The following is a 27,749-nucleotide window of genomic DNA, read 5'->3' as shown; positions in this document are numbered from 1 at the left end:
TTAAAGGGTGATTAGATTTAGGTCAGATATCAGGGGTAGTTTCTTTACTCAGAGACTAGTAGGGGCACAGAACGGCCTGCCTGCAACAGTAGTAGACTCACCAATGTTAAGGGCATTTAAATGGGCTTTGGACATACATATGGATAATAATGGGACAGTGTAGGTATTTTCTGCAGTAGAGCATTTCCAGAAGGCATTGTGCAATGGTACTTGTACATATTGATGTTAGATATGGAATTGAAAAAGTCTATGTTTATTTGTCAGCCGAAGCAGCAGGTATTGGTGAGGTAGATGAATACAGCGGGCAGGAAGACCCAGTGCAGTTCTGTCACCACACTCTCGTGAAAAGTAGGAACCTCATCGCTGGTCTTTCCTTCCTTCCCCAGCTCAAGAACTAGATAAAAAGGAACCTACTTCTAAAGACATTCCTGGAATTTAAAGGCCATCTTACCAGGCTGTTTGTGACCAGGCATGATGGAAGAAATTAGGAAATATTTGCATTTTCAGGAGCTCACCACTTTCCAAAGCATTTACACCCAATGAAATACTTTTGAGGTGTCACTGGGGGGTCTGAAGGAGGGTCACTTGACCTGAAATGTTAACTCTGATCTCCCTCCACTGATGCTGCCAGACCTGCTGAGCTTTTCAATCGGTGTCTATTTTTGGTTGGGGTGTCACTGTTGTACTGTAAGAAAAGTGGCAGCCAATTTACACATAGCAAACTCTCACAAACAGCAAGTGTGATCAACAATTAATTTGATTTTGAGTGATGTTGGACAAGGGATCACTATTGACCAAGACACGTGAATAATTCTTTCAGAATAATGCCATTGGATCTATCACGTCTGGCTTTCATTTAGTGTCTGATCTCAAAATCGGCACTCCAGCAGTACTACATTTGACACAAAGGCTACATTACACTCTGTGAACCAATCTGATATAGATCATGTTTAAATGACGAGATCATGGTGGTTTAATCTTAAGCAAAGTAAGCAGTTGCAGAATCTCAGTTCACAAATCATTGCTCCCTAAGTGTTTACACAGTCTGGTGATATATTTGTACTGTTAGCATTTGCCATGCTCAGCTGTGACAGAAACATGAAAAATGCCCAGGACTGTTATTTTAAGCAACTTTGCACAGAAAAGTGTTTCCCCTCAACTCTTTTCTGATGAACGTTTTGCTTTTAAATAGTTTATGCTCATTGGATCCCCCTGACATGCAGGGAATTAATGAGTTGAGTGTTTTTGCTTTGCATATCCCCATTCCATACATGTCATGTTTTCACAAATATTGCTATGTATTTATTACTCTTAATAGTGCTTTCTGTTTATATCCATTTGGCTTTGAAAATGAACTATTTTAAACTAAAACAAATTATACTGTTGGATTAATACTCGATATGCTCTTTACTTGTTCCCTTTCTTCACCGTGCTCTCCATAACGCAAACTCCACCACAACACTAGCTTCTCCCTGTTCTTCTTCACATAGGAGAGCAACTGAATCATTTTAATGCCTACTATCATTGGTGCAGATGTGTACCCTCAACATTGAGTGTTCTGAAGCCCCAGTGTTTTGCTGGTGTCCAATTTGATGTCTTCAAATGTATGGACATCTCCAGATGTTGACACAAGCAGATCTTGGGATCTTGAGAGTTAATCCCCGTTACAAGATCTTCACGCCCTTGAAATTCAAACTGAGGCAATCAGCAAATGTAAGTTAAAATAAGACACGGTCGTCTGGACTTTGAGCACAGTGATGTCCGCTCTAGGTGGCCAAGTTAAGCCAATTGGCTGCGGTTCAGACACCAATGCATCCAGTGGATTGCTCCAGTGACCAGTTAGTTTGTCATTTAGTGGCTCAATGGTGAGTAGATAAAGTTCAGCCTGCACCCTCCTCCCAAATGCTCATTTGATCAAGTGACTTACTCAGCATAAAACTGGACTGCACTGACCAAGGGGGTCCTAGTTTTATTGAATTATCAGTGATATTCAAACTTAAGTTTACCTCAGTGCCCTGGGCTCAAAATGCATGAAAAGATAAGTGCCCTCAGTGCCTGAAGTTCTCTGATCTTTGCAACAAAGTTTCTTTCTCTTTTCTTTTAATGGGATGTGGGCATCAGTGGCAATGCCAGTATTTACTGCCCATCCTTGTTTCCATTTGGATTGGCCATTTTGGAGGACAATTCAGAATCAACCATATTGCTGTGAGTCAGGAGTCACCAGTACACAAGGGTGGCACATTTCCCACGCTAAAATGCATTAATGCATGTCTTGGGTCTCTGATGACGGTAATTTGTTGGTCACCATTACTGAGACCAGCTTTATGTCCTTTTTTAAATTAATTGCATTTAAATTCCACCATTGAACAAGCATGGGCCTCTGGATTTTTTATTCATTCACTAGATGTGGGCATCACTCGAATTGATTACCCATCCTAGTTGCCTTTGAGGAGGTGGTGGTGAGCTGCCTTCTTAAACTGCTGTAGTCCATTTGGTCTAGGTACATCCGCAATGGTGCTAGTGAGGAAGTTTCAGGACTTTGACTCAGCAATACTGAAGAAATGGCAATATATTTCTAAGTTAAGATGGTGAATGGCTTGGAAAGGAACTTAATGGTAGTGGCCTTCCTTTGTATCTGGTGTCCTTGTCCTTCTAACTGGCTTGGTTGTGGGTTAGGAAGATGCTACCTAAGGAGTTTTGATGAGTTGTTGCAGTGCATCTTGTCGATAGTACACACTGCTGCTATTGAGTGTCGAAGGTGGAGGGAGTGGATGCTTGTGGATGTGATGCCAATCAAATAGAGTGCTTTGTCCTGGATGGTGTCGAATTTCTTGGGTGTTGTTGGAGCTGCACCCATCCAGGCGAGTGAGGAGTATTGCCTCACACTCCTGACAAATGGTGGGCAGGTTTTTAGGAATCAGGAGGTGAATTACTGACTGCAGTATTCTGAGCCTCTGACCTTACCTCATCCTCGCAATATTTTACAGCTTCTCCAGTTCAGTTTCTAGTCAATGCCAAACCCCCAGGATATTAATAGTGAGGGATTCAGCAATTATAGTACCATTAAATGTCAAAGGGAAAAGACTAGATTCTCTCATGTTGGAGAAAGTGAGGACTGCAGATGCTGGAAATCAGAGTCAAGATTAGAGTGTTGCTGGAAAAGCACAGCAGGTCAGGCAGCATCTGAGGAGCAGGAAAATCGACGTTTCAGGCAGGAACCATCTCTCATGTTGGAGCCTGGCACTTGTGAGACATGAATGTAACTTGCCACATGCCAATCAAAACCTGGAGATTTCCCTGGTCTTACTGCATTTTGACATGGACTGCTTCAGTATCTGAAGAGTCACAAATGGTGCTGGACATTGTGCAATCATCAGCAAATATCTCCACTTCTGACCTTATGATCGAGGGAAGGTCATTGATGAAGCAGCTGAAGATGGGTGGGTTTAGGACACTATCCTGAGGAACTCCTGCCAGAGATGTCCTGGAGATGAGATGACTGACTTCCAAGAATCACAACATTACCAGCCTAAGGACATTACCACTGTGTCCCAGTCACTATCTATGTTTAGATGGCAGCTCACCCCAGCATCAGGCTTGATGGCAATGCAGTCTCCAACTCACTTTAATGCTCCATTTTCTTTCCACTCTGTCCTCGGTCTGCTGCAATATTCCAAGGAAGCTCAGTGGGAGTTTGAGAAACAGCAATTCTTCTTTCAACTTGGCACTCTGCAGCCTTCAGCACCCAACGTTGGGTTCAGCGATACTAGATCAGAACCGCTGGCTTGATTTGGTTTTGTTGGGTTTTTTCCTTCGTTTCTCCCTTTCTTCTTCCATTTTGCATTCGGAAGGCTACTCTGCAGCTGCTCATCCCTCATCTTTCGTCACTCTCTCCATCTTCATTCCCTTTGGCATTGATCTTGTGAACCTCATTTTTACTCATTAACAGGATGAGGTTGTCACTGGCTGGGTCAGCATTTATTGCCCATTCCTAATTACTCAGAGGGCAGTTAAGAGTCAACCACTTTGCTGTGGGTCTGGAGTCACATGTAGGCCAGACCAGGTAAGGATGGCAGTTTCCTTCTCTAAAGGACATCAGTGAAACTGATAGATTTTTCCAACAATCAACAACAGATTCACAGTCATCATTAAACTCTTAATTCCAGATTTTATGTTTTCGTTGTTTTCGTTAATCTCTCCTACAGACCTTCTCTGTGGTTCTTTCCCTTCCCCACTCCCACCTCCCCTTTCACTTGCTCAAAGCTAATTATATTTCCTCCATTGAAGGTTGGTCGGTTTGAAACATAGCTGCTGCCTGGATTTCTGAGCATTCCCCCCCTTTATCTTTATTTTCATTGCAAGTCATTATTGCTGCCTGCACATGAGGCATGAACACATCCACAGCAGAGAGGCAACCTATCCCTAAGTACAAGTACCTCACCGTTGGAAAAGAGCAGAGCTTACAGAAAACAGAAAATGCAACACCAGCCACATCATGTTCTTCTTAAACTAACAACTGGTTGTGCAAAATCTCGAGCCCTTTAGCTCACAGAATAGGAGGCATCTGCAAAATGTGCTGTAATACATAAAACCAACACAGAAATGTGCACTTTTATATTTTTAGTACCAATATACTTTTGGATTATTTGAAGAGCTTCCATGTGTAATGTTTACCTTGGCTAGACTGCAGAATTTAGTGAGTAATGAAGTGTTAGATCAGTATCCAATTACGTTTATGATAACAAGGAACAGTAATGGAGAATAAGAGATTAACAACCGTTTATTTAAAGGAGTAGCCTATCTTAATAATTTGTACTTTTCAAACTGAATTCTAAACTTTACAGTTCAGTTATTCAAGTGTCAGTATTGGGCAAACCTGGGTCAGGAACAGCCCAGGTTAGATGAAAAATGCTGTGTCTGTACTAGCACTGTGTCTCAGTTCCATCTCAGCATCTAATGCTTGATGTGACAATGTCCATTTTTCCACAGCACTTCCTGCCCTCCCCTCTGCTAATTTAATGTCAGCCATTCCTGAATTAACGACAGTGTCTGCTCAGAACTGAGGTGATTCCCAAATTCATTTTGGATTAACAGCCTGCATTCAGGGAGGTTTGTCATTACACCAGCCTTTCATGAATTTCAGCCAAGGTTGCTGATTTACGAATTAATCTCAGATTCAGCAGAAGAGGAAAGAGAGTGATGAATCAGCATCTCACCACCATCACTTGTTGGCTTGTTCTATTTATAATGCACTGTTGGATAGATCTCCCCTTTCTGTGGCATGGTGAAGGGTTGATGTTGCCCATTGACCATTTCTGTCATTCATGGTGTCACCTGATAACATCACTGCAGGTCCTTCCTCAACCTTTCCCGCTCACAAGCTCGTTCCTCCTTCAAGACTATCTTTGGCCAAGCTTTTGTTCATCCAGCTGAACTATATTTTGTTTTATTATGTTTCTGTGTTAGAGATGCTATATATAAATGCAAGTTATTGCAGAGGTTATAGTATCATAGAGTCATCCAGCATGGAAACGGACCCTTCGGTCCAACCTATCCATGCTGACCAAGTTTCCCAAACTAAATTAGTCTCATTTACCTGCATTTGGTTCATATCACTCTAAACCTTTCCTATGCAGTAATTGTACAAATATCTTTTAAATGTTATGACTATACTTGCATCTACCACATCCTCTGACAGTGCACTCCACATCCAAACCACCCTTTGTATGTTGCGTTCAGTTCAATGTATCTGTTCATAAGCTGTGTAGTGCTGGTCCTCCTATACGTGACAGCTAGGGAGCTTTACTGAGTGTAGGGCAGGGGAGCTTTTCCTCCTTGACTAGATGGCAGAGGGAATAAAGTTTGGTGGTTGATTTGGAAATGCAGAATGTTCAAACCACACAATTGCCTATTGGCCCCTTGATGCTGGTTTTGATTCCAACCCTGACTAATGTTTGTTGTATTTCTCTGAAGTGGCGATGCTGAGTTTCAGCAGACACAATCCAGGCCATGCTATTCATTGTTTGACGATTAATATGGCCAACAGAAACACAACACTGGGCTAGTGCAGATCCTCTTGTGAGAGTATGTTAATGTTCTGTCTTACATACCTTCTCTGTTCCCTACTAACAATGCATACTGAATGTTACATGGTTCTGTGAACCCTGAAATTTCCTTTCTAAACCTATCTCCCTCCCTATCTCTCTTTCTCTCATTAAGTCACTCCTTAAAATCCATTTCCATGGTCAAACCAAATGCACTCAACTGTTCAAACCATCACAGACAGGAATTTCAGATTAACGTTTGTAATTTATAACACACCTGGACTGGGTGTTCTTATTACTCAGTTTTTTAAAATTTGAATTTGTTTTTGGGATGTGAATTTCAGTGGCAAGGGCAATGTTTTTTTGCCTGATCCCGAGCGCCCATTAAAAAGACGATGCTGAACTGCTGTCTTTGTGGTGTTGGTTAATGCTATTAGGATTTTGATGCAGTGGCAATGGGGATTGAGTCGATATTCTGTTCCTGGGAGCCAGTGGTGCCAGTGTTGGAGTGGGGGTGGACAAAATCAGAAGTGACAATCAACGAGGTTATAGTCCAACAGGCTTATTTGAAATCACAAGCCTTTCGAGCGCTGCTCCTTCATTTGGGCAAGTCTTTGTGCCCTGTAGGCTTGTGATTTCAAATAAACCTGTTGGACTATAACCTGGTGTCATCTGACTTCCGACTCTCTTCCTGAGAATTCACGTGCTGTTCACTAAAATAAAGTACAGCGTTCTTTTCTGCCAATCATAGAATAAAACTGTCAAGCAATGAGGAAATGAGTTATGTTTCAACACACCTGCACATTAACCAGTGCTTTTACTGATCCAGAATCCAGAATTTGGAGTAATCCTATAGTGTAACATGGAATTCATTTCCCACGCTGATGGCTATGTGAGTGAAACTAGTATGCTTTCCCTGACTAGATACTGTTATAACTCATCTACCTATATTGAGGAGCTCATCTCTAAATGCACACACCTATGTTCTAAGCACTGAAGCAATGAGCACAGCATTTCCTCACGTTGGGTAACCTGCTGGGATTTCATGGTTTTGTCTTTTTCCACATATACACCTAATGGTAAGGTCCTGGACAGTGTTGCTGAACAAAGAGACCTTGGAGTGCAGGTTCATAGCTCCTTGAAAGTAGAGTCGCAGGTAGATAGGATAGTGAAGAAGGCGTTTGGTATGTTTTCCTTTATTGGTCAGAGTATTGAGTACAGGAGTTGGGAGGTCATGTTGCAGCTGTATTGGTTAGGCCAGTTTTGGAACATTGCATGCAATTCTGGTCTGCTTCCTATCAGAAGGATGTTGTGAAACTTGAAAAGGTTCAGAAAAGATTTACAAGGATGTTGCCAGGGTTGGAGGGTTTAAGCTATAGGGAGAGGCTGAACAGGCTGGGGCTGTTTTCTCTGGAGCGTCGGAGGCTGAGGGGTGACCTTATAGAGGTTTATAAAATCATGAGGGGCATGGATAGGATAAACAGAAAAAATCCTTTCCCTGGGGTGGGGGAGTCCATAACTAGATGGCATAGGTTTAGGGTGAGAGGGGAAAGATAAAAAAGTGACAGAAGGGGCAACATTTTCATGGAGAGAGTGTGTCTGGATGGAATGAGCTGCCAGAGGAAGTGGTGGAGGCAGGTACAATTGCAACATTTAAAAGGCATTTGGATGGGTATATGAATAGGAAGGGTTTGGAAGGATATGGGCCGGGTGCTGCCAGGTGGGACTAGATTAGGTTGGGACATTCGGTCAATTTGGATGATTTGGACCGAAGGGTCTGTTTCCGTGCTGTACATCTCTATGACTCCATGACTCTATGTCCAGATGATCTACTGTGGCTCATCCAGTTTATCTCAATTCACAACACCCAGATTAATGCTTCAGGCACTATTTACGAACTGCGGTTGATTGCATGAGGTGAGAGGTAAACGCTGACGGGAGTAACATATCACAAAGTTAGCAGTTAGAAAATTTTCAGTTGAGAGAAAAGTACACAGTAAATGTGACCTGGAAACATGCACAGAAGCCCTGATTCTTTGATGCAAATATTTAACCAATGTATCTGTAAAGGATGTGGAGGTGCCAGTATTGGACTGGGGTGGACAAAGTCAGAAATCACACCCCACCAGGTTATAGTCCAACAGGTTCATTTGGAAGCACTAGCTTTCAAACCACTGCTCCTTCATCAACAACCACCTGATGAAAGAGCAGCGCTCTGAAAGCTGGTGCTTCCAAATGAACCTGTTGGACTATAACCTGGTGGGGTGTGACGTCTGAATCTGTAAAGGATGCAGTGTTTGGTGCCTTACACTCTGTACTATCGTATTCCAATCTCCAGTAACCTTCTCCATTATGGAATGGTCTCACATCTCTCATCTTTAAAACAATATTAAATTTAATCATATATTAGTGACTTCTTAAGGGGAGACACCTTTTCTTCCCTATCCACTGTTAAAACCTTTACGAATGTCAAGAGCATCCTTTAATTCTTCTTCATGCTTTCACTGTTCCAGGGGAATCCATTCCAGCTGCTGAATTATCCCCCCAGTATGAACATTTGTACCCCAAACATCATCCTGTGAACCTGCCCTAAACATTCCCTTTAGCTTCTGATTTTGGGAACCTAAACTTGCACACAGTATTTTAACTATTGCTGAACTAATCAAGGCAGGATTTATACATTTGATGGTAAGGTTCTGGGGAGTGTTGCTGAACAAAGAGATCTTGGAGTGCAGGTTCCTTGAAAGTAGAGTCGCAGGAGGATAGGGTAATGAAGAAGGCGTTTGGTATGATTTCCTTTATTGGTCAGAGCATTGACTACAGGAGTTGGGAGGTCATGTTGCGGCTGTATAGGACATTGGTGAAGCCACTTTTCAAATATTGCATGTAATTCTGGTCTTCTTCCTATTGGAAAGATGTTGTGAAACTTGAAAGGGTTCAGAAAAGATTGACAAGGATGTTGCCAGGGTTGGAGGTTTTCAGTTATAGGGAAAGGCTGAACAGGCTGGGGCTGTTTTCCCTGGAGTGTTGGAGGCTGAGGGGTGACCTTATGGAGGTTTATAAAATCATGAGGGGCATGGATAGGGTAAATAGACAAGGTATTTTCTCTGGGTTGGGGGAGTCCAAAACTAGAGGGCATAGGTTTAAGATGAGAGGGGAAACATTTAAAAGGGACCTAAGGGGCAGATTTTCCACACAGAGGGTGGTGCATGTATGGAATGAACTGCCAGAGGAAGGTTGGGAGGTTGGGATAATTTCAATATTTAAAAGGCATCTGGATGGGTATATGAATAGGAAGGCTTTAGAGGGATATGGGCCAAATGCTGGCAAATGGGACTAGATTAATTTAGGATATCTGGGCAGCATGGACGAGTTGGACCAAAGGGTCTGTTTCTGTGCTGTACATCTTTATAAATCTGTAACAAATTTTTTTTCACTCTTTACTTCTTTACCATTTTACTCTTATACCACAACTTAATCAACTATTAACCCTATTTATAATTATATCCGGCTGCACTCATACTTCGAAAGAATTATAAGGAAAAAGTAATTGCATCTATAATCTCAAGACACTCCAGTGTTATGAAGTCATAGAGTCATAGTCATAGAGTCATAGCACTGAGGTACTTTGAAATATACTCACCATTTTAATTGTAGGGAGCATAGTAGCTAATTTGCAATCAGTAAGATCCCACAAAACAGCATAAAGACAAAATAATCTGTGTCAATAATATGGAAGGATAAATATTGGTCAGGATTTAGGGGATACCTGAACTTTTCTTTAAAGAATTGTTTTACATACATTTGAGAGGGCAGGTGGAATCTCAGTTTCAAGGATTATCCAAAAGCCAGCATTTCTGAAGCAGTCCATGTTCAAATACAACAAGATCTGGACAATCTCCAGGCTTGGGCTGACAAGTGGCAAGTAACATTCACGCCACACAAATGCCAGTCTATTATCAGCACCAATAAGAAACAATGTAACCACCGCCTTGACGTTCAGTGGTGTTACCATCACTGAATCCACCAGTATCAATATCCTGGGAGTTGTCATTGACCAGAAACTTAACTGGACTTACCACATAAACATAGTGTCTATGTTTATAGGAATATTCAGAGGAATACTGCATTGAGTAACCCACCTCCTGACTCTCCAAAGCCTGTCCATAATCTACAAGGTACAATTTAGGAATGTGAGGGAATATGCCCCACTTACCTGGATAGATGTAGCCCCAATAACACTCAAGAAGCTTGACACCATCCAGGACAAAGCAGGCCACTTGATTGGCACCACATCCACAAGCATCCACTCCCTCCATCACTGACACTCTGTAGCAGCAGTGTGTATTATTTATAAGAAGCACTGAAGAAATCCACCAAAAATCCTTAGTCAGCACCTTCCAAACCCACAACCACTTTTTAAAGTTCCTTTCTGTGATGTTGAGGTTGCTGGTTGGGCCCAGCATTTATTTCCCATCCCTAGCTGTTGAGAAAGTGGGCGGTGAGCTGCCTTCTTGAACCACTGCAGTCCATGTGCTATGGGTTGACCAACAATGCCCTGAGGGAGGGAGTTCCAGGATTTTGACCCAGCAACAGTGAAGGAGTGGCGATATATTTCCAAGTCAGGATAGTGAGTGGCTTGGAGGGGAACTTGCAGGTAATGGTGTTCCTTTGTATCTGCTGCCCTTGTCCTTCTAGATAGAAGTGGTCATGGGTATGGAAGGTGCTGTTTAAGGATCTTTGGTGAATTTCTGCAGTGCATCTTGTCGATAGTACACACTGCTACTACTGAGCATCAGTGGTGGGGGGAGTGGATACTTGTAGATGTGGTGCCAATCAAGTGGGTTGCTTTGTCTGGATGGTGTCAAACTTCTTGAGTGTTGTTGGAGCTGCACTCATCCAGGTAAGTGGAGAGTATTCCATCACTTGTGCCTTGTAGATGGTGGCCAGGCTTTGGGGAGTTAGGAGGTGAGTTACTCACCGAAGTATTCCTAGCCCCTGACCTGCTCTTGTAGCCACTGAGTATTTACGGTGAGTCAGTTGCTTTTTGGTCAATGATAACCCCCAGGATGTTGATAATGGCAGTTTCAATGATGGTAACACCATTGCATGTCACAGGGCGGTGGTTAGATTGTCTTTTATTGGTGATGGTCAGTGCCTGGCCTTTGAATGGTGCAAATGTTATTTGCCACTTGTCTGCCCAAGCCTGGAGATTATCTAGTTCTTGTTGCATTTGGACATGGACTGCTTCAGTATCTGAGGAGCTGGGGATGATGCTAAACAGTATGAAATATTTGACGAACATCCCCAATTCTGACTTCCATTTAGAAGGACAAGAGCAGCAGATACATGGGAACACCACCCCTAGCAAGTTCCCCTCCAAGCCACTCACCACCTTGACTTGGAAATATGCTGCCATAGCTTCACTGGAAACAGGGGTCACTGGGTCAAAATGCTGGAATTCCCTCCCCACACCATTGTGGGTCTACCTACAGCACATGGACTGCAGCAGTTTAAGAAGGCAGCTCACCCCCATCATCTCAAGGGGAAACTGTTTTAAAAAATTCTCAAGGTCAGGTTCGTAGGAGAGTAGTCTGACACAGAACAAACGACCAAGAGGCGAGTCTGCTAGAATATGAGCATTTTATTCCCCGCAGCGTCGCCACAACCAGGTCTCATACTTACAACGGGTCTGGCTTATACTCACTCTACGTGTTACCGGAACTGGGAGCCGTCAGTTCTCGTAGAGCGGTTGCCAACAACCCACGCTCGGCGGTTAAACGTAACCCCGGAGCAGACTCACCGAACTGGAGACTTTTCCAGCTGATATACTCTTTTCCAGATATAAACATTCATGTGAACAGCAGAGCAAGGCTAAAAAACACATTCCATTCTGGTTACATACAGATAAGAAGATTCACACGGGGAGGTGTGTAATAAGATTCACACGGGACTAAGCAACACCTCCATTCCGGTTAGATTCACACATGTATTGGGACATAATTTTAACCCTTTCACCACATTCCACTGCTTGGCCCAATACATGTGTTACATTATGATTCACACATGTATTGGGACATAATTTTACACCACAGAAACTAAGGACGGGCAATAAATGCAGGGCCCAGCCAATGACACTCATCCCATGAATGAATAAAAGCAATTCTGACAGTGCAACACTCACTCAGTACTGGAATGTTATGGTGGGTCTAGATTATATGCTCACGTCTCTGATATAAATGCAAACCTTATGCCTGACTGAGAGATAATGTGCTGCCCACTGACACCTTGTGTGTGTAAACCTTTTGCTCACTCACCCTCTTTGGCATCTTTCTATTGAGGGTGCATCTTTCTTCCCTGTTTTTCTTCCAAGTGAATACTATCCTAAACTCATCCACCCTTGTTTCAAGCTAAGGAAAGCTAATATGGAACAAGAAATGCATTTCTAATGAGGCTGTTATCTGAGAATTATCTTTTTTTCTAAACGAAAGGGAGCTGGAAAGGACTCCAGAGCAGCGTTTGAAGAGAAGGTGAACCTTTCTAGTGTCCTGACCAACGCTCTTCCATCAAACATTGACACCAACCATAGTTTGAGTGTCCATTTATTGCTCATACTGTTTATGGGGTTATACTGTAATTGACTGCAAATCGCTTACAAAGCAGTGACTGTATTTCACAAGTGCGTGCCTTGCTGTACAGCATCTTCAGTTGTGCTGGCGATGTTAAAGGTACTTAACAAATTCGAGTTGTTTTTACTTAAGGGGATCCTTCATGCTGAGTTGCGGTATGAATTATATAGGAGCTGGCACCAACTATATGGAAAACTAGAGGGTACACCATGCTGTGTTAATGAAGATGATAAAGGAGGATGTCAGAAGCAGTGGGGATTATTTCTCAAGAATGCTAAGGAGAACTCAGAACAATATGTGTTCTTTGATGTACCTGTGGAGAGTGTAACTCCAGGTACCTCAAAAGACCTTTTATTAATAATTGAACCACGTAGAAACTTTCTCTGAAATCCTTCAAATCACTTTTCCTGATTTGTAACAATCATAAATGTATTTTTGATTGTATTCGGTTAGCAGATTAGGCAAAGCTACAAAAAGTGTCACTTTTTGATCCTAAGTTCCCAGGATTTCGCTGGCTGGGTCAGTATTTATTGCCCATCCCTAACAGTCCTGGAGAAGGTGGGGCTGAGCCGCCTCTTGGACCCCATGTTGTCAATATGACGTCTTCACTCTGTCATTAGAGAGAGATGACTGGGGGTGCTTTAACCTGAAGGTCACTGTGCCTCAGGCGAGGGGAGAGGTTGAGAAGGAGATTCCTCGGTGGTAACCTCAGCCGATGATGGGAATTGAAGCCACTCTGTTGGTGTCATCGCAACCCAGCCGTCCAGCTCACTGCCCCCATTGTTAATGTGGTAAAGTGGAATATGATGGGAGACTATTCCTACACCTAGTTCATATTATAAATAAGTGGGGAAGGGGAAAGGACTTATGCAGAGTTCGGTTAATGGCCACTTGATTTGTTCGTGGATTAGAATCCTTGGCAGCACATTATCCTCTTCAATCTATGATTCTCAATATTTCCGCAGAGCCCAACAGCTACCGGACCATGGTGGGAAGGACCATTAATGGCAGCCAGCTGGGGAAGGACTACATCCAGCTTAAGAACTTGCTTCAGTCTGTCCGGTTTTACACAAAAGCCAGTCTGTACGGCCCGAACATTGGCAGGCCCCGCAGGAACACTGCAGCCTTGCTGGACGGGTAAGTGTATCTGCTCTAACAGCTGGGGATAATTTACCCTGCCTTGTAATGACTCAGGCCTTTCTGCAAATGACTGACTTACTCTGCACTTCAATATCGGACTGACTACAAACCAATATTACAAGATTTTCTGGCTAATTTTCCAATGAGGAACAGACAGCCTGTGGCTCCAACTCCTCAGCGCAGACAGAGTTTAACCTCCAGCTGAAGCCCAGCCCCGCCCTCTGATACCCCTCCAAGAGCTACTAATCCAATGAAATTTGGAACTCCTAATGAATCCAAATGACTTAGCCTCCTTTTAAAGGAGCACAGCTAATGGGGACTGATGGCCTGGATTTTGAGGCAAGGGCTTGATGGCAAATTATGAACATATGAATTAGAAGTAGAGTCATAGAGATGTACAGCACGGAAACAAACCGTTCGGTTCAACTCGGCCATGATGACCAGATATTCTAAAATAATCTAGTCCCATTTGCCAGCATTTGCCCCATATCCCTCTAAACCCTTCCTGTTCATATACCCAGTCAGATGCCTTTTAAATGTTGTCATTGTACCAGCCTTCATCATGTCCTTTGGCAGCTCATTCCAAACATACATCACCCTCTGCATTTCCCCTATCACCTTAAACGTATGCCGTCTAGTTTTGGACTCTCCGATCCTGGGGTAAAGACCTTGGCTATTCGCCCTACCCATGTCCCACATGATTTTATAAACGTCTGTAAGATCACCCCTCAGCCTCCATCGCTCTAGGGAAAACAGCCCCAGCCTATTCAGCATCTCCCTCTAGTTCAGATCCCCCAAACCCGGCACATCCGTGCAAATCTTTTCGAAATCATTTCGAGTTTCGCAACCTCTTTCCAACAGCACGAAGAACAGAATTGAACACAGTATTTCAAAAGGGTCCTAACCAACATCCTGTACAGCCACAACATGACCTCCCAACTCCTATACTCAATGCACTGACCAATAAAGGCAAGTGTACCAAATGCCTTCTGGTAGACTGCTCAGTGTGTCTCCAGTCTGCTCTGTCACTGAGTAAGATCATGGTTGATCGTGTTGTTTCTTATTCCTGCCTAGCCTCAATAACTTCACACCATCCCCCCCTCCCTCCACACAAGTATCTATCCACCTCAGTCTTAAAAATATTCAAAGACTCTGCTTCGAATTCCTTTTGAGCAAGAGAATTCCAAAGACTCCAAACCCACTGTGAGAAAAGAATTCCTCTCATCTCTGCCTTCCCCAGAACCAGGGGTCACATGGGTCACAGGCTAAGGATATGGGGTTGGCCATTTAAGACTGAGATGAGGGAAAATGTCTTCACCCAGAGAGTGGAAAGAGCCCGGAAATCACTATTCCAAAAACAGCCAAGGTCAAAACATTGCATCATTTCAAGAAAAAGTTGGAAACAGCACTTGAGGCTAAAGAGATCAAAGGATATTAAGGAAAGCAAGAAGAGGATAATGAGTTGAATGATCAGTCATGATCACAAGGTTTGGCGGAGTTGGCTCAAGGGGGTCAAATGGTCTACTCCAGCTCCTATTTTCTATGTTTCTGTGATTGGGCAGAACCTTATTTTTAACTGATGACCCCTGGTTCTAGACTCTCTCCCAAAAAGAAGCATCATTTCCGTGTGCAACCTCTTCAAACCACTCAGGATCTTATATGTCTCATCATGTTGCCTCTTCCTCTCCCAAGCTCCAGCAGCTACAAGATTAGTCTCCAAAATCATCAGCGTCCATCGTCATTAGCCCTCTGAAACTGACCATGCAGAAGGTCAAGCAGAGGTTGTTCAGTGTAGATATCCTGAAGTTAAGACCTGTTACTCAGTGCTTGGGAGGAACGTTCACTGTGGATATCCCTGCCTAGTATGAACGGCCACTAAAATTAATGAGAACTTACTGCTGCCACATCACTGTGCGAATTCTAATAAAAGGTTACACTTGTTCACTGAAATTTTGACAGCAATATGATGTGGTGACGTGAAATAATAATTTTATATCTATGGAGTTCTGTTAAATTATGAATGAGTAGATTTTTACAATAAAGTGTTTGATGATTTTTTGATAAAATCAGAATACTTTAATTTCTACCTTCATCCATCTCTAATTTGCTCATGTAAACATTTTTAAAAGGCCTTTTATTTTTTAGCTGCTTTTTGCATCCTGTTTGGCTGTCAGTGAGTGTGACAGTGACTTGAACATGATTGGGGTAACCTAATGACATCAGTTCAACTCCTACTGGGGAATTCCCAAGTTAAGTAACGCTACAGACATTTGCAGTAACACGGCAGGCTAGAAGAGAGACAGAACACTCACTGATATTATGGCAGATATTATGGTCAGGAGCCAGGCCAGTGTTAAACAGCTGACTTGCAAACACAAGGCCAATGCTTGACAGATACAAGACTGAGTCAAAGAGTGTGGCGCTGGAAAAGCACAGCAGGTCAGGCAGCATCTGAGGAGCAGGAGCGTCGATGTTTCTGGCATAAGCTCTTCATCACCTTCCTGATGAAGTGAGAATGCCCAAAACGTCAACTCTCCCGCTCCTCGGATGCTGCCTGACCTGTTGTGCTTTTCTAGCGCCACACTCTCGACTCTGATCTCCAACATCTGCAGTTCTCACTTTCTCCTAGCTACAAGCCAGAGGAAGGTAGGTTACAGCACTCAGAAATGGGAGGCCATTGATGTGACCCGGAATAGGTCCAACCAATATGATCGCATGGTGATAGCATGTCTCCAGGAGGAAAGCCAACTGTTTGGTGTCTGGTGCTTCAAGGTTGGCAAATGTGATGGAAAACAGCCAAAACCACAAGGCTTTGTAAGTGATGACTGAAACCTTTGCAGATATTGGAGGCAAACTCATGGAGGTCAGGGCATGGTAACATTCAGCATTGACACTGCATGCAGAGCGAGTGGGTATCTGCTCAGATCAAACTGCGACAGTGCGGAACAAGAACAGGATATTTTTCCAGGTGTTGGCTGATTGGCTGCCGCTTTGGAAAGTCAGGGAAGAATGGATTTGGAATCCAGAACTGCCTGTTGTCTTCCCTGATCACAATGGATCAATCTGATTGAAAACGACATGAGAAATTCAAGGTGTGATTCTTTTCTCGGTGTCGTGACGAATAATCTCAGAGAGAAATGACTGATGGTAATCGCCATCTCCTAAATATCCCACATGTAAAGCTTCCAATCGATTTCATCCATCAGGTCACTCCCTTACGGACTGTTCAATACTGGTGGCTGCTCACAAACAAGGATTTCAAGGTTATAAATCATAGAATCCCTACAGTGTGAAAGCAGACCACTCAGCCCATCAAATCCACACCAACACTGACCTTCTGAAGAGCATCCCACCCATGTCCAACCCCATACCTTCTCTTTATAACCATGCCTTTCCATGGCTAATCCACCTAACCTACACATCACTGATAAATTAGCACAGCGAATCCATCTAACCTGTGCATCTTTGGACTGTAGGAGGAAGCCCTCCTGGACACAAGGGGAATGTGCGAATTCCACAGTCACCCCAGTCTGGAATCAAACCCAGGTCCCTGCCACTATGAGGCAGCATGTGAGCCACTGTGTCACCCTTAATAAATTGTCTCACATCACAAGTATACTATCAAAGGTGATACTTATCTGTTACTTATAAATAGTCAACAGTTCCTGTAAAATGGAAGTCTTTAACGATAGTCGATGCTTTATCAAAAGCAAATTTAACCTTTTTTTATTCACTCTTGGAGCATTTATTACCCGTCCCTAGTTGCCCTTGAGAGGGTAGTAGTGAACTGCCTCCTTGAACCTCTGCAGACCCACAATGCCATTGGGAGGGAATTCCAGGATTTTGACCCAGCAACAGTGAAGGAACGGCGATATATTTCCAAGTCAGGATGGTGAGTGGCTTGGAGGGGAACTCGCAGGAGGTGGTGTTCCCATGTATCTGCTGCCCTTGTCCTTCTGGATGGAAACGGTTGTGGATTTGAAGGTGCTGTCTGAGGACCTTTGGTGTTAGGAAAATGTTCCACAATTAATTTCCTGCCATTTGCAGCATAATGATGATTATCCTCGGGAAAAGTGGAGATTTTTTCAGCTTTGGGAACCAAACTGATAATACCAGATCAGCCATGTTGTACAACAGCAACAGAAAATGCAATTGAAAGTCACAAGAAATGCATTTGGACAAAAAAAACCCACTAGGTTTATAACTTGACCCCAAAAATCAAAGTTCCTCCCAGGGTGTGTTGTATGAAGAGGAGGGTTTAAAAAAGCAGAGGTGATTGATTGCCATAAGTTATTCTGACTAACCATGAAGAATTTATGTTGTCCTAGACATTCTGCCCACAACCTGTATCATTATGTCCTTCCCTAGCTCCGACATAGGATACATTAATATGGCCAGCAACCTCAATAAATTATGGAATTGCATCTTGTATCCAGAAATGAGGCTTACACACTTGGGTGGGGATAAACCCCTCTCTTCTCTCCCTCACAACATTCATCTCTCTCCCCCACTTTCTCTCTCTCTTCTACCCCTTCCTCTCACCTTTCCTCACTCCCTTTGCCCTTCCTTTCTCTATCACCCTCCTTCGCTCTTTCATGCCTCTCTCCTTGCCTTTCTCTCTCTCTCTCCTTCCCTTTCACTGTTCCTCATTCATTCTCCCCATCTCTTTTACTCACTCTCTCTTACTTACCACTTCCTCTCACCCTCACTCACTCACTTACCACCTTTTTCTCTCTCTCTTCTCTCTGTATCTCTATTCCTGTAGTTTTTTTCATTGGAGGGGCCAGAACTGAAAGTCAGTTCCTACAAACCTGTCTGCATATTTAAATAAAGGAGTAATGGCTGTGGTCTTGCATAAAATGCACAGCACAGCAACATGGGAATAGTCGATTCGGCCTAGCAGTTGGTCATAGAGTCATACAAACCCTTCAGTCCAACTCGTCCATGCTGACCAGAGTTCCTACACTGAACTACTCCCATTTGCCTGCAGTGGGCCCATATCCCTGTAAACCTTTCCAAATGATGGTGTATCAGTGGTTAGCGTTGCTGCCTCATAGCAGCATGGACCTGGGTTCGATTCCAGCCAAAGGCGACTGTGTGGAATTTGTACGTTCTCCCTGCGTCTGTGGGTTCCTACCAAGTGATCCGGTTTCCTCCCATGGTCAAAAGATATGCAGGTTGGATGGATTGGTCATGCTAAATTGCCCCCTCCTAGTATCCAGGGATGTACAGATTAGGTGGGTTAGCAGGATTACAGATATGGGGTGGGACTGGGGGGGGGGGGGGAGGGGGGGATGCTCCTTCCGATGGACAGTATGGACTCGATGAGCCAAATGGCCTGCTTCCACACTGTAGGAATTCTATGATTTAGCCACTTCCTCTGGCAGCTTGTTCAAAATACACACTACCACACTACCCTCTGTGAAAATGTTGTCCCTCCCTTATAAGTCTTTCAATCTCTCACCTTAAACCTATGCCCTCTACTTTTGGGCTCCCCTACCCTAGGAAAAAGGTGTTCATGTTCCACAAGATTATTCCATCGTACTTCATCAAATCCTCTCAAATTGCCTTCTACTTTCCCTCACAGATATTTTTCTAGCATCCCCTTAACTGTAATGCCAAGGATATGGAATGTCCCACTGGAAACAGAGCTGGGAGCATCGTTCATTATAACCTGACCACGAGGAAGTGGGTGAATCACTGGTGAAAGCAAGATTTCAAAGAGAACAGGGAACAGGCAAGGAGAGTGGACAACTCATCGATTCATAGAGTCATAGAATCACCGAATCATAGAATTATTGAGTCCTACAGCACAGAGACAGGCCCTTCGGCCCAAACTGGTCCATGCCAATCAAAATGTCTGTCTATGCTAACCCCATTTCCCTGCACTTGGCCCATATCCTTATAAACCTTTCCTTTCCATGTACTGTATATGTCTAAATGCTTTTTAAATGTTGTTAATGTACCCGCCTCAACCATGTGCATACCACCCTCTGTGTAAAAACGTTGTCCCTCAGGTTCCCTTTTATTCTTTCCCTTCTAACCTTAAACTGATGCCATCTAGTCTTCAATTTCCTAACCCTGGGGAAAAGACTGAGTGCATTTACCCTATCCATGCCTCTCAAGATCTTATACGCTTCTGTAAGAACCCCCCTCAGTCTCCTACTCTCTAAAGAACAGGTCCTAGCTTGTCCAACCTCTCCCTATAACTCAGGCCATTGAGTCCTGGCAACATCCATGTAAATTTCTTCTGCACTCTTTACAGTTTAATGACATCCTTCCTGTAGCAAGGTGACCAACAACTCCTTCCTGTGAGATGGCCAATCAAATTTCCTCAGTGCTGCAGATTTCTGCGATTCTTCCAACTCATGAGAGGATGCTTCTGTGACTGTGGTGTTGAAGTTCTCACCAAGGACACTGTAAAAGATCCTGGCACTGGAGCAGCTCGGAACGCTGTGGTCTGACAGGACTGTAATGTTGCTGCCCGTCAGCTTTCAACATCTGTGTCCATGGCGTTTACATGACACAAAGAATTGGCAGCCATTTTTAATTTTCAATTATGTGAAAGAAAGATCCAGGACTAGCATTTATATTATGTTTTCGTGACCACCCAGATGTACCAAAGCACGTTACAACCAATGAAACAGCTCTTGTACTGTTGCAGTGTAGGAAATTCAGTAGACAATTTCCGCACAGCAAGATGCCACAAATTGCTGTGTGAGAATAACCATTTTCTCACCTTTTTTTTGGAGGTTGTTTGAGATATTAATATTGGTGAAGATGTCAGGGATAACACTCCCACTCTTATTCAGCGCAGTTCCATGGGATCGTTTACCTGAGAGAACAGATAGCGATGAACATAACGGCGGCACGGTGGCACAGTGGTTAGCACTGCTGCCTCACAGCGCCAGAGACCTGGGTTCAATTCCCCCTCAGGCGATTCTCTGTGTGGAGTTTGCACATTCTTCCTGTGTCTGTGTGGGTTTCCTCCGGGTGCTCCAGTTTCCTCCCACAATCCAAAAATGTGCAGGTTAGGTGAATTGGCCACGCAGACACGGGGAGAATGTGCAAACTCCACACAGCCAGTTGCCCAAGGCTGGAATCAAACCCGGGTCCCTGGTGCTGTGAGGCAGCAGTGCTAACACTGATCCACCGTGCCATCCACATCACTGCTGAACAACGCTTCTGAAAGAAAGTATCTCTGACCATGTAGCACTCCCTCAAGTCCACACTGGAGGGACAGTCTGGATTATTGTACTCAAGTCCCGGAGTGGATCTCAAACCCATCACATTCTAATGTCGTGGCAATGTGAGCACCCAGCTGAGCCTTTGCTCAACCCCCAGCACATGACGTGGGGTAACCCCATTGTTTTGTTTCACTCTGCTGGCATGCTTTTTTCCTGTATGACTGTGCAAATGGCAAAGAGTGCAGAAGGCCATTTGACTCACTGTACCTGAACTGGTTCTAACCCTTTTCCCCATAACCCTGCACACCATTTCTATCCAAATAACCATCCAATGCCCCTCTTGGATGCCTCAAATGAATCTGCACCCATTTCCAGACATGCACTCAACACCTTAGCTAGTCATTATGTGAACAAAATGCTTTTCTCCTATCATCCTTGCTACATTTGACGTTCATTTACATTTATGCCCTCTTGCAGTTTATCATTTTATGAGTGGGATTAGCTTCTCCCCAACTATTCTATCTCCTCTCAGCCTTCTTCTCTCCAAGGACAACCATCTCAATGTCTCCTCATCACTGAAGCTTCTCTTGCCTGTTCAGTGAGATATCTTCTGAAACTCTGCACTCTTTATTTCAAAGTCCCCAGACAAAGTCATGACAGAGGCTGCCTCAGCCAGCTCCCAGTACCGAGGAATGAGTTAACCAGGCTGACTTGAAACACAACTTGAATTACCCAGAGGCTTATACAAATTTATTATAACTCAATGGGGCTTTTGGGAAACAAAATCCTTTATCTTTAATGAAAACCATCAACATAAACAACTTTTAATGTCAGCCCCCTCCACAAGTCTTAATTTAAAATCAAACTCTTTCCTGTTATTTTTCTGGCTTATTTTTCTTTTCCCCAAACCAGAATTAAAATACAGCGATGGTGCTTCCTCCCTTCACCTCTCGTCTAATTACTGGACTCACCTAATGAAGGTATAGTTGAGGAATGCCACTGAATTTCTCCAGTAGCTGAATGAGAAATGATCAGAAAGCAACTGTTAACTCAGCTTTGATTATACCCTGCAGTACTCCATAAAACAAGGTTTTCGAAAGAAGTGGATAATTAAGTTTGTCCAGCGGCATATTCCATCTGGTGTAGTATTGAGTTGAAAAGAGTAAGGAGATCGCAGATACGATCACTTAGTCTGTGCCAAGTCGGCTAGATTCATCTGGGGCAAGGCTGCCCTCAGGACCCGCAGACTGTGGGAGGGAAATAGTTATCAGCAACAAAAGCAGAATCATGGTAGCCCACAAAACTACCAACACACTTAAACAGCAGCTGATTAACCTAAAGAACACTAAACAAACAACCAGCAAAACTAATGTCATTTACAAAATACCATGCAAGGACTGTAACAAACACTATGCCGGATAGAAAGGCTGAAAACTAGACACCAGGATACGTGAATACCAATTGGTCACCAAAAGACATGATCACTTTCACTAGTATCCTATATACAGGTGAAGATGGACACCACTTTGACTGGGACAATGCATCCATCCTAGGACAGGCCAAACAGAGCCATGCATGGGAATTCCTAGAGGGATGGCATTCTAACTGGAATTCCATCAATAATAAGCACATTGATTTAGACCCCATCTACCATCCTCTGAGAAAAAGAACCGGAAATTATATCGCCCACTGTAATAGACCAAGACATACAAATGGAAAGCGGGACATAACACCAGCACTTCACCAGAGGCTCACTGATGACATTACCTAGCACGGTGACAAGACGTCTGAAAACAAACCTTTCAGCTCAGCGAGCAATCTTACAACTCAAAAATAGAAATTTCAGAAGACCCCTTCTCTTCAGGGCTAGTTCCGAAGGATCATGAAACGGTAACTCTACAAATGCTGCTGAGTTTCTCCTGCAATTTCAGTTTTTGTTTCTGTTTTTCAGAATCTGCAGTTCATAGAATCCTTACAGTGCCGATAAAGGCCATTCAGCCCATCAATTCCACGCCGACTCTCCAAAGAGCATCCCACCCAGAGCCACCCCAATTCTATAACCCTGCATATCCCCTGGCTAATCCACCAAACCTGCATACTATGGGGAATTTAGCATGATCAATCCACCTAACCTGCACACCTTTGGACTATGGGTGGAAACCCACACACATACAGGGAGAACACACAAACTCCACACAGTCACCCGAAGGTGGAATTGAACCCAGGTCCCAGACCCTGTGAGGTGGAAGTGCTCACCACTGAGCCAGCATGCCATAGGTGGTTCTTTGTTTTCAAATAGTTATGAACCCTGTGAATGTGCTCCAGTTTCTCTGCTGGTAAAGATATTGGATAAGCAGAGGACTGAGCTCGACTGTGATGCTGACCACAGTCGAATTGCCTGCTGACATTCTCTAGCTGGAGAAAGGCTTCCTGAGTGAGCTACAGCTGAGGATGTCACACATGAAACTGAACAGAGCTGAGATGGACTGAGGGAGTAAACTGGGCCCATTCTGTACCATTAAGATGTTCTACCAGGTAAGCCAGTGGTGCCCATTTCCTATGGAAGAATCAAAGAAAAGAAAGGATTGGATAGACAACTTTTTGTGGGAATGTCAAAGATATGCAATCAAATAACACCTTTCATCAGGATGTGCCGACATGCTGCACAGTGAAGTTACTTTTAAAGTGTAATCATTGTTATAATGCAGGAATGTGCAGCAGCTAGGTTGTGCACAGGCAATGATCAGGTAATGACTATTTCCCAAACAGGGAAAGACTTCGGAAATCTTAAGCACAAAGGGATTTGAGAATCCTAGTTCAGGATTCACTTAAGGTTAACATGCAGGTTCAGTTGGAAGTTAGGAAGGCGAATGCAATGTTAGCATTCATTTCAAGCAGGCTAGGATACAAGACCAGGATGTACTGCTGAGGCTGCATAAGGCGTTGGTCAGACTGCATTTGGAATATTTTGAGCTGTTTTGAACCACGTATCTAAGCAAGGATGTTTCAGCCTTAGACGGGGTCCAGAGGAGGTTTATTGGAATGATCCGGGGGATGAAAGGCTTGTCATTTGAGGAGCAGTTGAGGATTCTAGGTCTGTACTCGATGGAGTTTAGGAGAATGAGTGGGATATGATTGAATCTTACAGAATACTGTGAGGCCTAGACAGAGTGGATGTGAAAAAGATGTTTCCACTAATCGGACAGACTAGGACCTGAGGTCACAGCCTCTGAGCGAAGGTACGACCCTTTAGAACTGACTTGAGGAATTTCTTTAGCCAGAGGGTGGTGATCCTGTGGAACTCTTTGCTGCAGAGAGCTGTGGAGGTCAACTCACTGAGCGTCTTTCAGACAGAGATGGAGAGGTTCTCAGTTCGTAAAGGGTTCAAGGGTGACAGGCAGAAAGCAGGAGAATGGGGTTGAGAAGCATATGATTGAGGGGTGAAGCAGACTTGGTGGGCCGAATGGCCTAATTCTGATTCTATATCTTACGGCCTTATGGTAATCGATGTTAGTGATGCTTTCTCAGAGATAAACGGTGGCAAGAATACTCGTAATAAAACTTCTCTTTTTGAAAATATGTAAGGAATATTCCATTGAATCTGAGAATGGTAAGTGCCTTAATAAGATTTAAAAGATGATGTGGTAACACAACTGTCATTCCTGCAATGATGTGGAGAAGGTAGTGTCATTGGACTCTTAAGACTCTAGCCTAATGTTCTGTGGTTATAGATTCAAACTCTCCTCTGGCAGATGGCTAAGATCTGAATTCAGTTAAGATTTGCAATTCAAAAGAAGGCTAGCTGAGACTCTAGTGGTAGTGTCCCTACCTCTGGTATAAGAGGCCTGGATTCAGGTCCAACCTGCTCCAAAGGTTTGTAGTAACATCTCGGACCGGATGATCAAGAAGTATCTATGGTAACGTTGATGTGGAGGTGCCGGTGTTGGACTGGGGTGAACAAAGTCAGAAGACACATGACACCAGGTTGTAGTTCAACAGGTTTATTTAAAATCACGAGCTGCTCCTTCCTCAGGTGACTTTTGACTCAGAAAATATCTGAAAAAAAGCTAGACTAATGGTGACCATGTAGCCATTGCTGATTTAAAGTAATAGAAGTCATAGAGATGTACATCGTGGAAACAGACTCTTTGGTCCAACTCATCTATGCTAATCAGATGTTCTAAATCAATCCAGTCCCATTTGCTAGCATTTGGCCCATATCACTCTAAAGCCTTCCTATTCATACACCCATCAAGATGCCTTTGTTGTTTAGGGAAGGAAATCTGCTGTCCTTGTCTGGTCTACATTGAGTCCAGACCCAAAACTACATGGTTAACTCTGAACTGTCCTCTCTGAACTGAACTGAAGGGGGTCTTTAAGGCCACTATATCTCTGGCTTAGTGCCATTCTGCTGCCATTTCCCAATACCTTATCACATTGTTTTTAATCAAATAATCATCCAATCCCCTCTTAAATGCCCAGATAATTAGCGAGTTTTGGGAAGATTTGTAGCTCAGGTTGAGGATTTGGATGTAGGTTTACTCACTGAGCTGGAAGGTTCGTTTTCAGATGTTTCATCATCAAACTAGGTGATATCATCAGTAAAGCAAAAGTGAGGACTGCAGATGCTGGAGATCAGAGTCAAGATTAGAGTGGTGCTGGAAAAGTACAGCAGGACAGGCAGCATCTAAGGAGCAGGAAAACCAATGTTTCAGGCAAATGCCCTTCATCCAGAATGGCCTCATTCCTGATGAAGGGCTTTTGCCCTAAACGTCAATTTTCCTGCTCCTCGGATGCTGCCTGACCTGCTGTGCTTTTCCAGCACCAATCTAATCCCAACATCATCAGTAAGCCTCCAGATGAAGCACTGGTGGTGTAGCCCACTTACTAGTTATATGTTTGGGTTTCCTTGGGTTGGTGATGTTATTTCCTGTGGTGATGTTATTTCCTGTGGTGATGTCATTTCCTGTGGTGATGTCATGTCCTGTTCTTTTTCTCAGGGGGTGGTAAATGGGATCCAAGTCAACTTGCTCGTTGATAGAGTTCCGGTTGGAATGCCACAATTCTAGGAATTATCGTGCGTGTCTCTGCATGTCAAATAGAGACACGCATGAGAATTCCAAGAAGCATGGGCATTCCAACCGGAACTCGATCAACAAACACGTTGACTTGGATCCCATTTACCACCCCCGAGAAAAAGAACAGGAAATGACATCACCACAGGAAATAACATCACCAACCCAAGGAAACCCAAACATATAAATAGAAAGTGGGCTACACCACCAGTGCTTTATCCGGAGGCTCACTGAAAATGTAACCTAGTATGGTGATGAAACATCTGAAAACCTTCATCTCAACGAGCAAACCTACGTACAACCTCAGATAATTCTTTATACATCACACTTCCAGGCAGTCCATTCCAGAGCCAAACCACTCATTGTGTGAAAAAGGTTTCTTTTCTCACATCACATTTGCTCCTTTTGCAAATGACTTTAATTTTTGTCCTCTCATTATCAACCCTTTAATAAGCATGAACAGTTTCTCCCTATTTAGTTTTTTTTTCAGACTGCTCATGATTTTGGAAACTTCTATCAGATCTCCTCACATCTCTTCAAGGAGAACAGTCCTTCTCTAACCCATCCTCAGAACTGTGCTTCCTCATTTATGGAAGCATTTTTGTCAATATCTTCTGCACTCTCATGAATTGTTTCACAAGCTTCATAACAAGAAGAATTGAGTATTGAAGCAAAGAGGTGCTTCTGCAGGTGTACAGGGCCCTGGTGAGACCACACCTGCAGTACTGTGTGCAGTTCTGGTCTCCAAATTTGAGGAAAGACCTTCTGGCTATTGAGGGAGTGCAGCGTAGGTTCACGAGGTCAATTCCTGGAATGGCGGGATTACCTTACACTGAAAGACTGAAGCGACTGGGCTTGTATACCTTGAGTTTAGAAGACTGAGAGGGGATCTGATTGAGACATATAAGATTATGAAAGGATTGGACATTCTGGCAGCAGGAAACATGTTTCCGCTGATGGGTGAGTGCTGAACCAGAGGACATAGCTTAAAAATACGGGGTAGACCATTTAGGACAGAGATGAGGAGGAACGTCTTCACCCAGAGAGTGGTGGCTGTGTGGAATGCTCTGCCCCAGAGGGCAGTGGAGGCCCAGTCTCTGGATTCATTTAAGAAAGAGTTGGATAGAGCTCTCAAAGATAGTGGAATCAAGGGTTATGGAGATAAGGCAGGAACAGGATACTGATTAGGAATGATCAGCCATGATCATGTTGAAATGGCGGTGCAGGCTCGAAGGGCTGAATGGCCTACTCCTGCACCTATTGTCTATTGTCTAAGCTTCCTAGAATATGGCACCCAGAATTCGACACAATACTCCAGCTGAGATCCGATGAGTATCTTGTATATGTTTAACCTAACTTCCTGGCCCTTGTACTCTTTACCCTATTAATAAAGTGCTGGATAATGAGTGCTTTAGTAATTGCTCTCTGCACCTCTCTTTCTACCTTCGGTGACCTATGCACATATACATCCAGGTCTTTTTGCTTCTGCACCCCAGTAAGTCTTGTCTTTCCATGATTTCCTTACCAAAATGTATCACCTCAAACGGGTCTTTATCTGTCACTTGTCTGCCCACTCCCCTAACTTACCTATGTCCTTTTAGAATTCTACATTAACCTCCTCACAATTTAGAATATGTTTAAGTCTCAAATAATCCCCAAATGTTGAAACTGCAC

General features: G+C 43.6%; 1 protein-coding gene across 2 annotated transcripts in view; it reads left to right on the top strand.

The window, feature by feature from the left end:
- hpse2 (heparanase 2) overlaps positions 1–27,749 on the top strand; it is a 305,905-nt gene that overhangs the window by 127,300 nt on the left and 150,856 nt on the right. For both annotated transcript variants that reach the window (XM_087998727.1, XM_043713037.2), the window contains exon 5: positions 13,639–13,810. In XM_087998727.1, coding sequence (XP_087854853.1) covers positions 13,639–13,810 — 172 coding nt within the window. The remainder of the gene's footprint in view (positions 1–13,638; positions 13,811–27,749) is intronic.

This window comes from Chiloscyllium plagiosum, unplaced genomic scaffold (assembly GCF_037043375.1).
Source record: "Chiloscyllium plagiosum isolate Xiang-an unplaced genomic scaffold, Cpla_swu_hap1 HiC_scaffold_22, whole genome shotgun sequence".
NCBI lineage: Eukaryota > Metazoa > Chordata > Chondrichthyes > Orectolobiformes > Hemiscylliidae > Chiloscyllium > Chiloscyllium plagiosum.
Note: the sequence above shows the minus strand (reverse complement) of the source record. Positions and strands in the feature narration are given on the sequence as shown.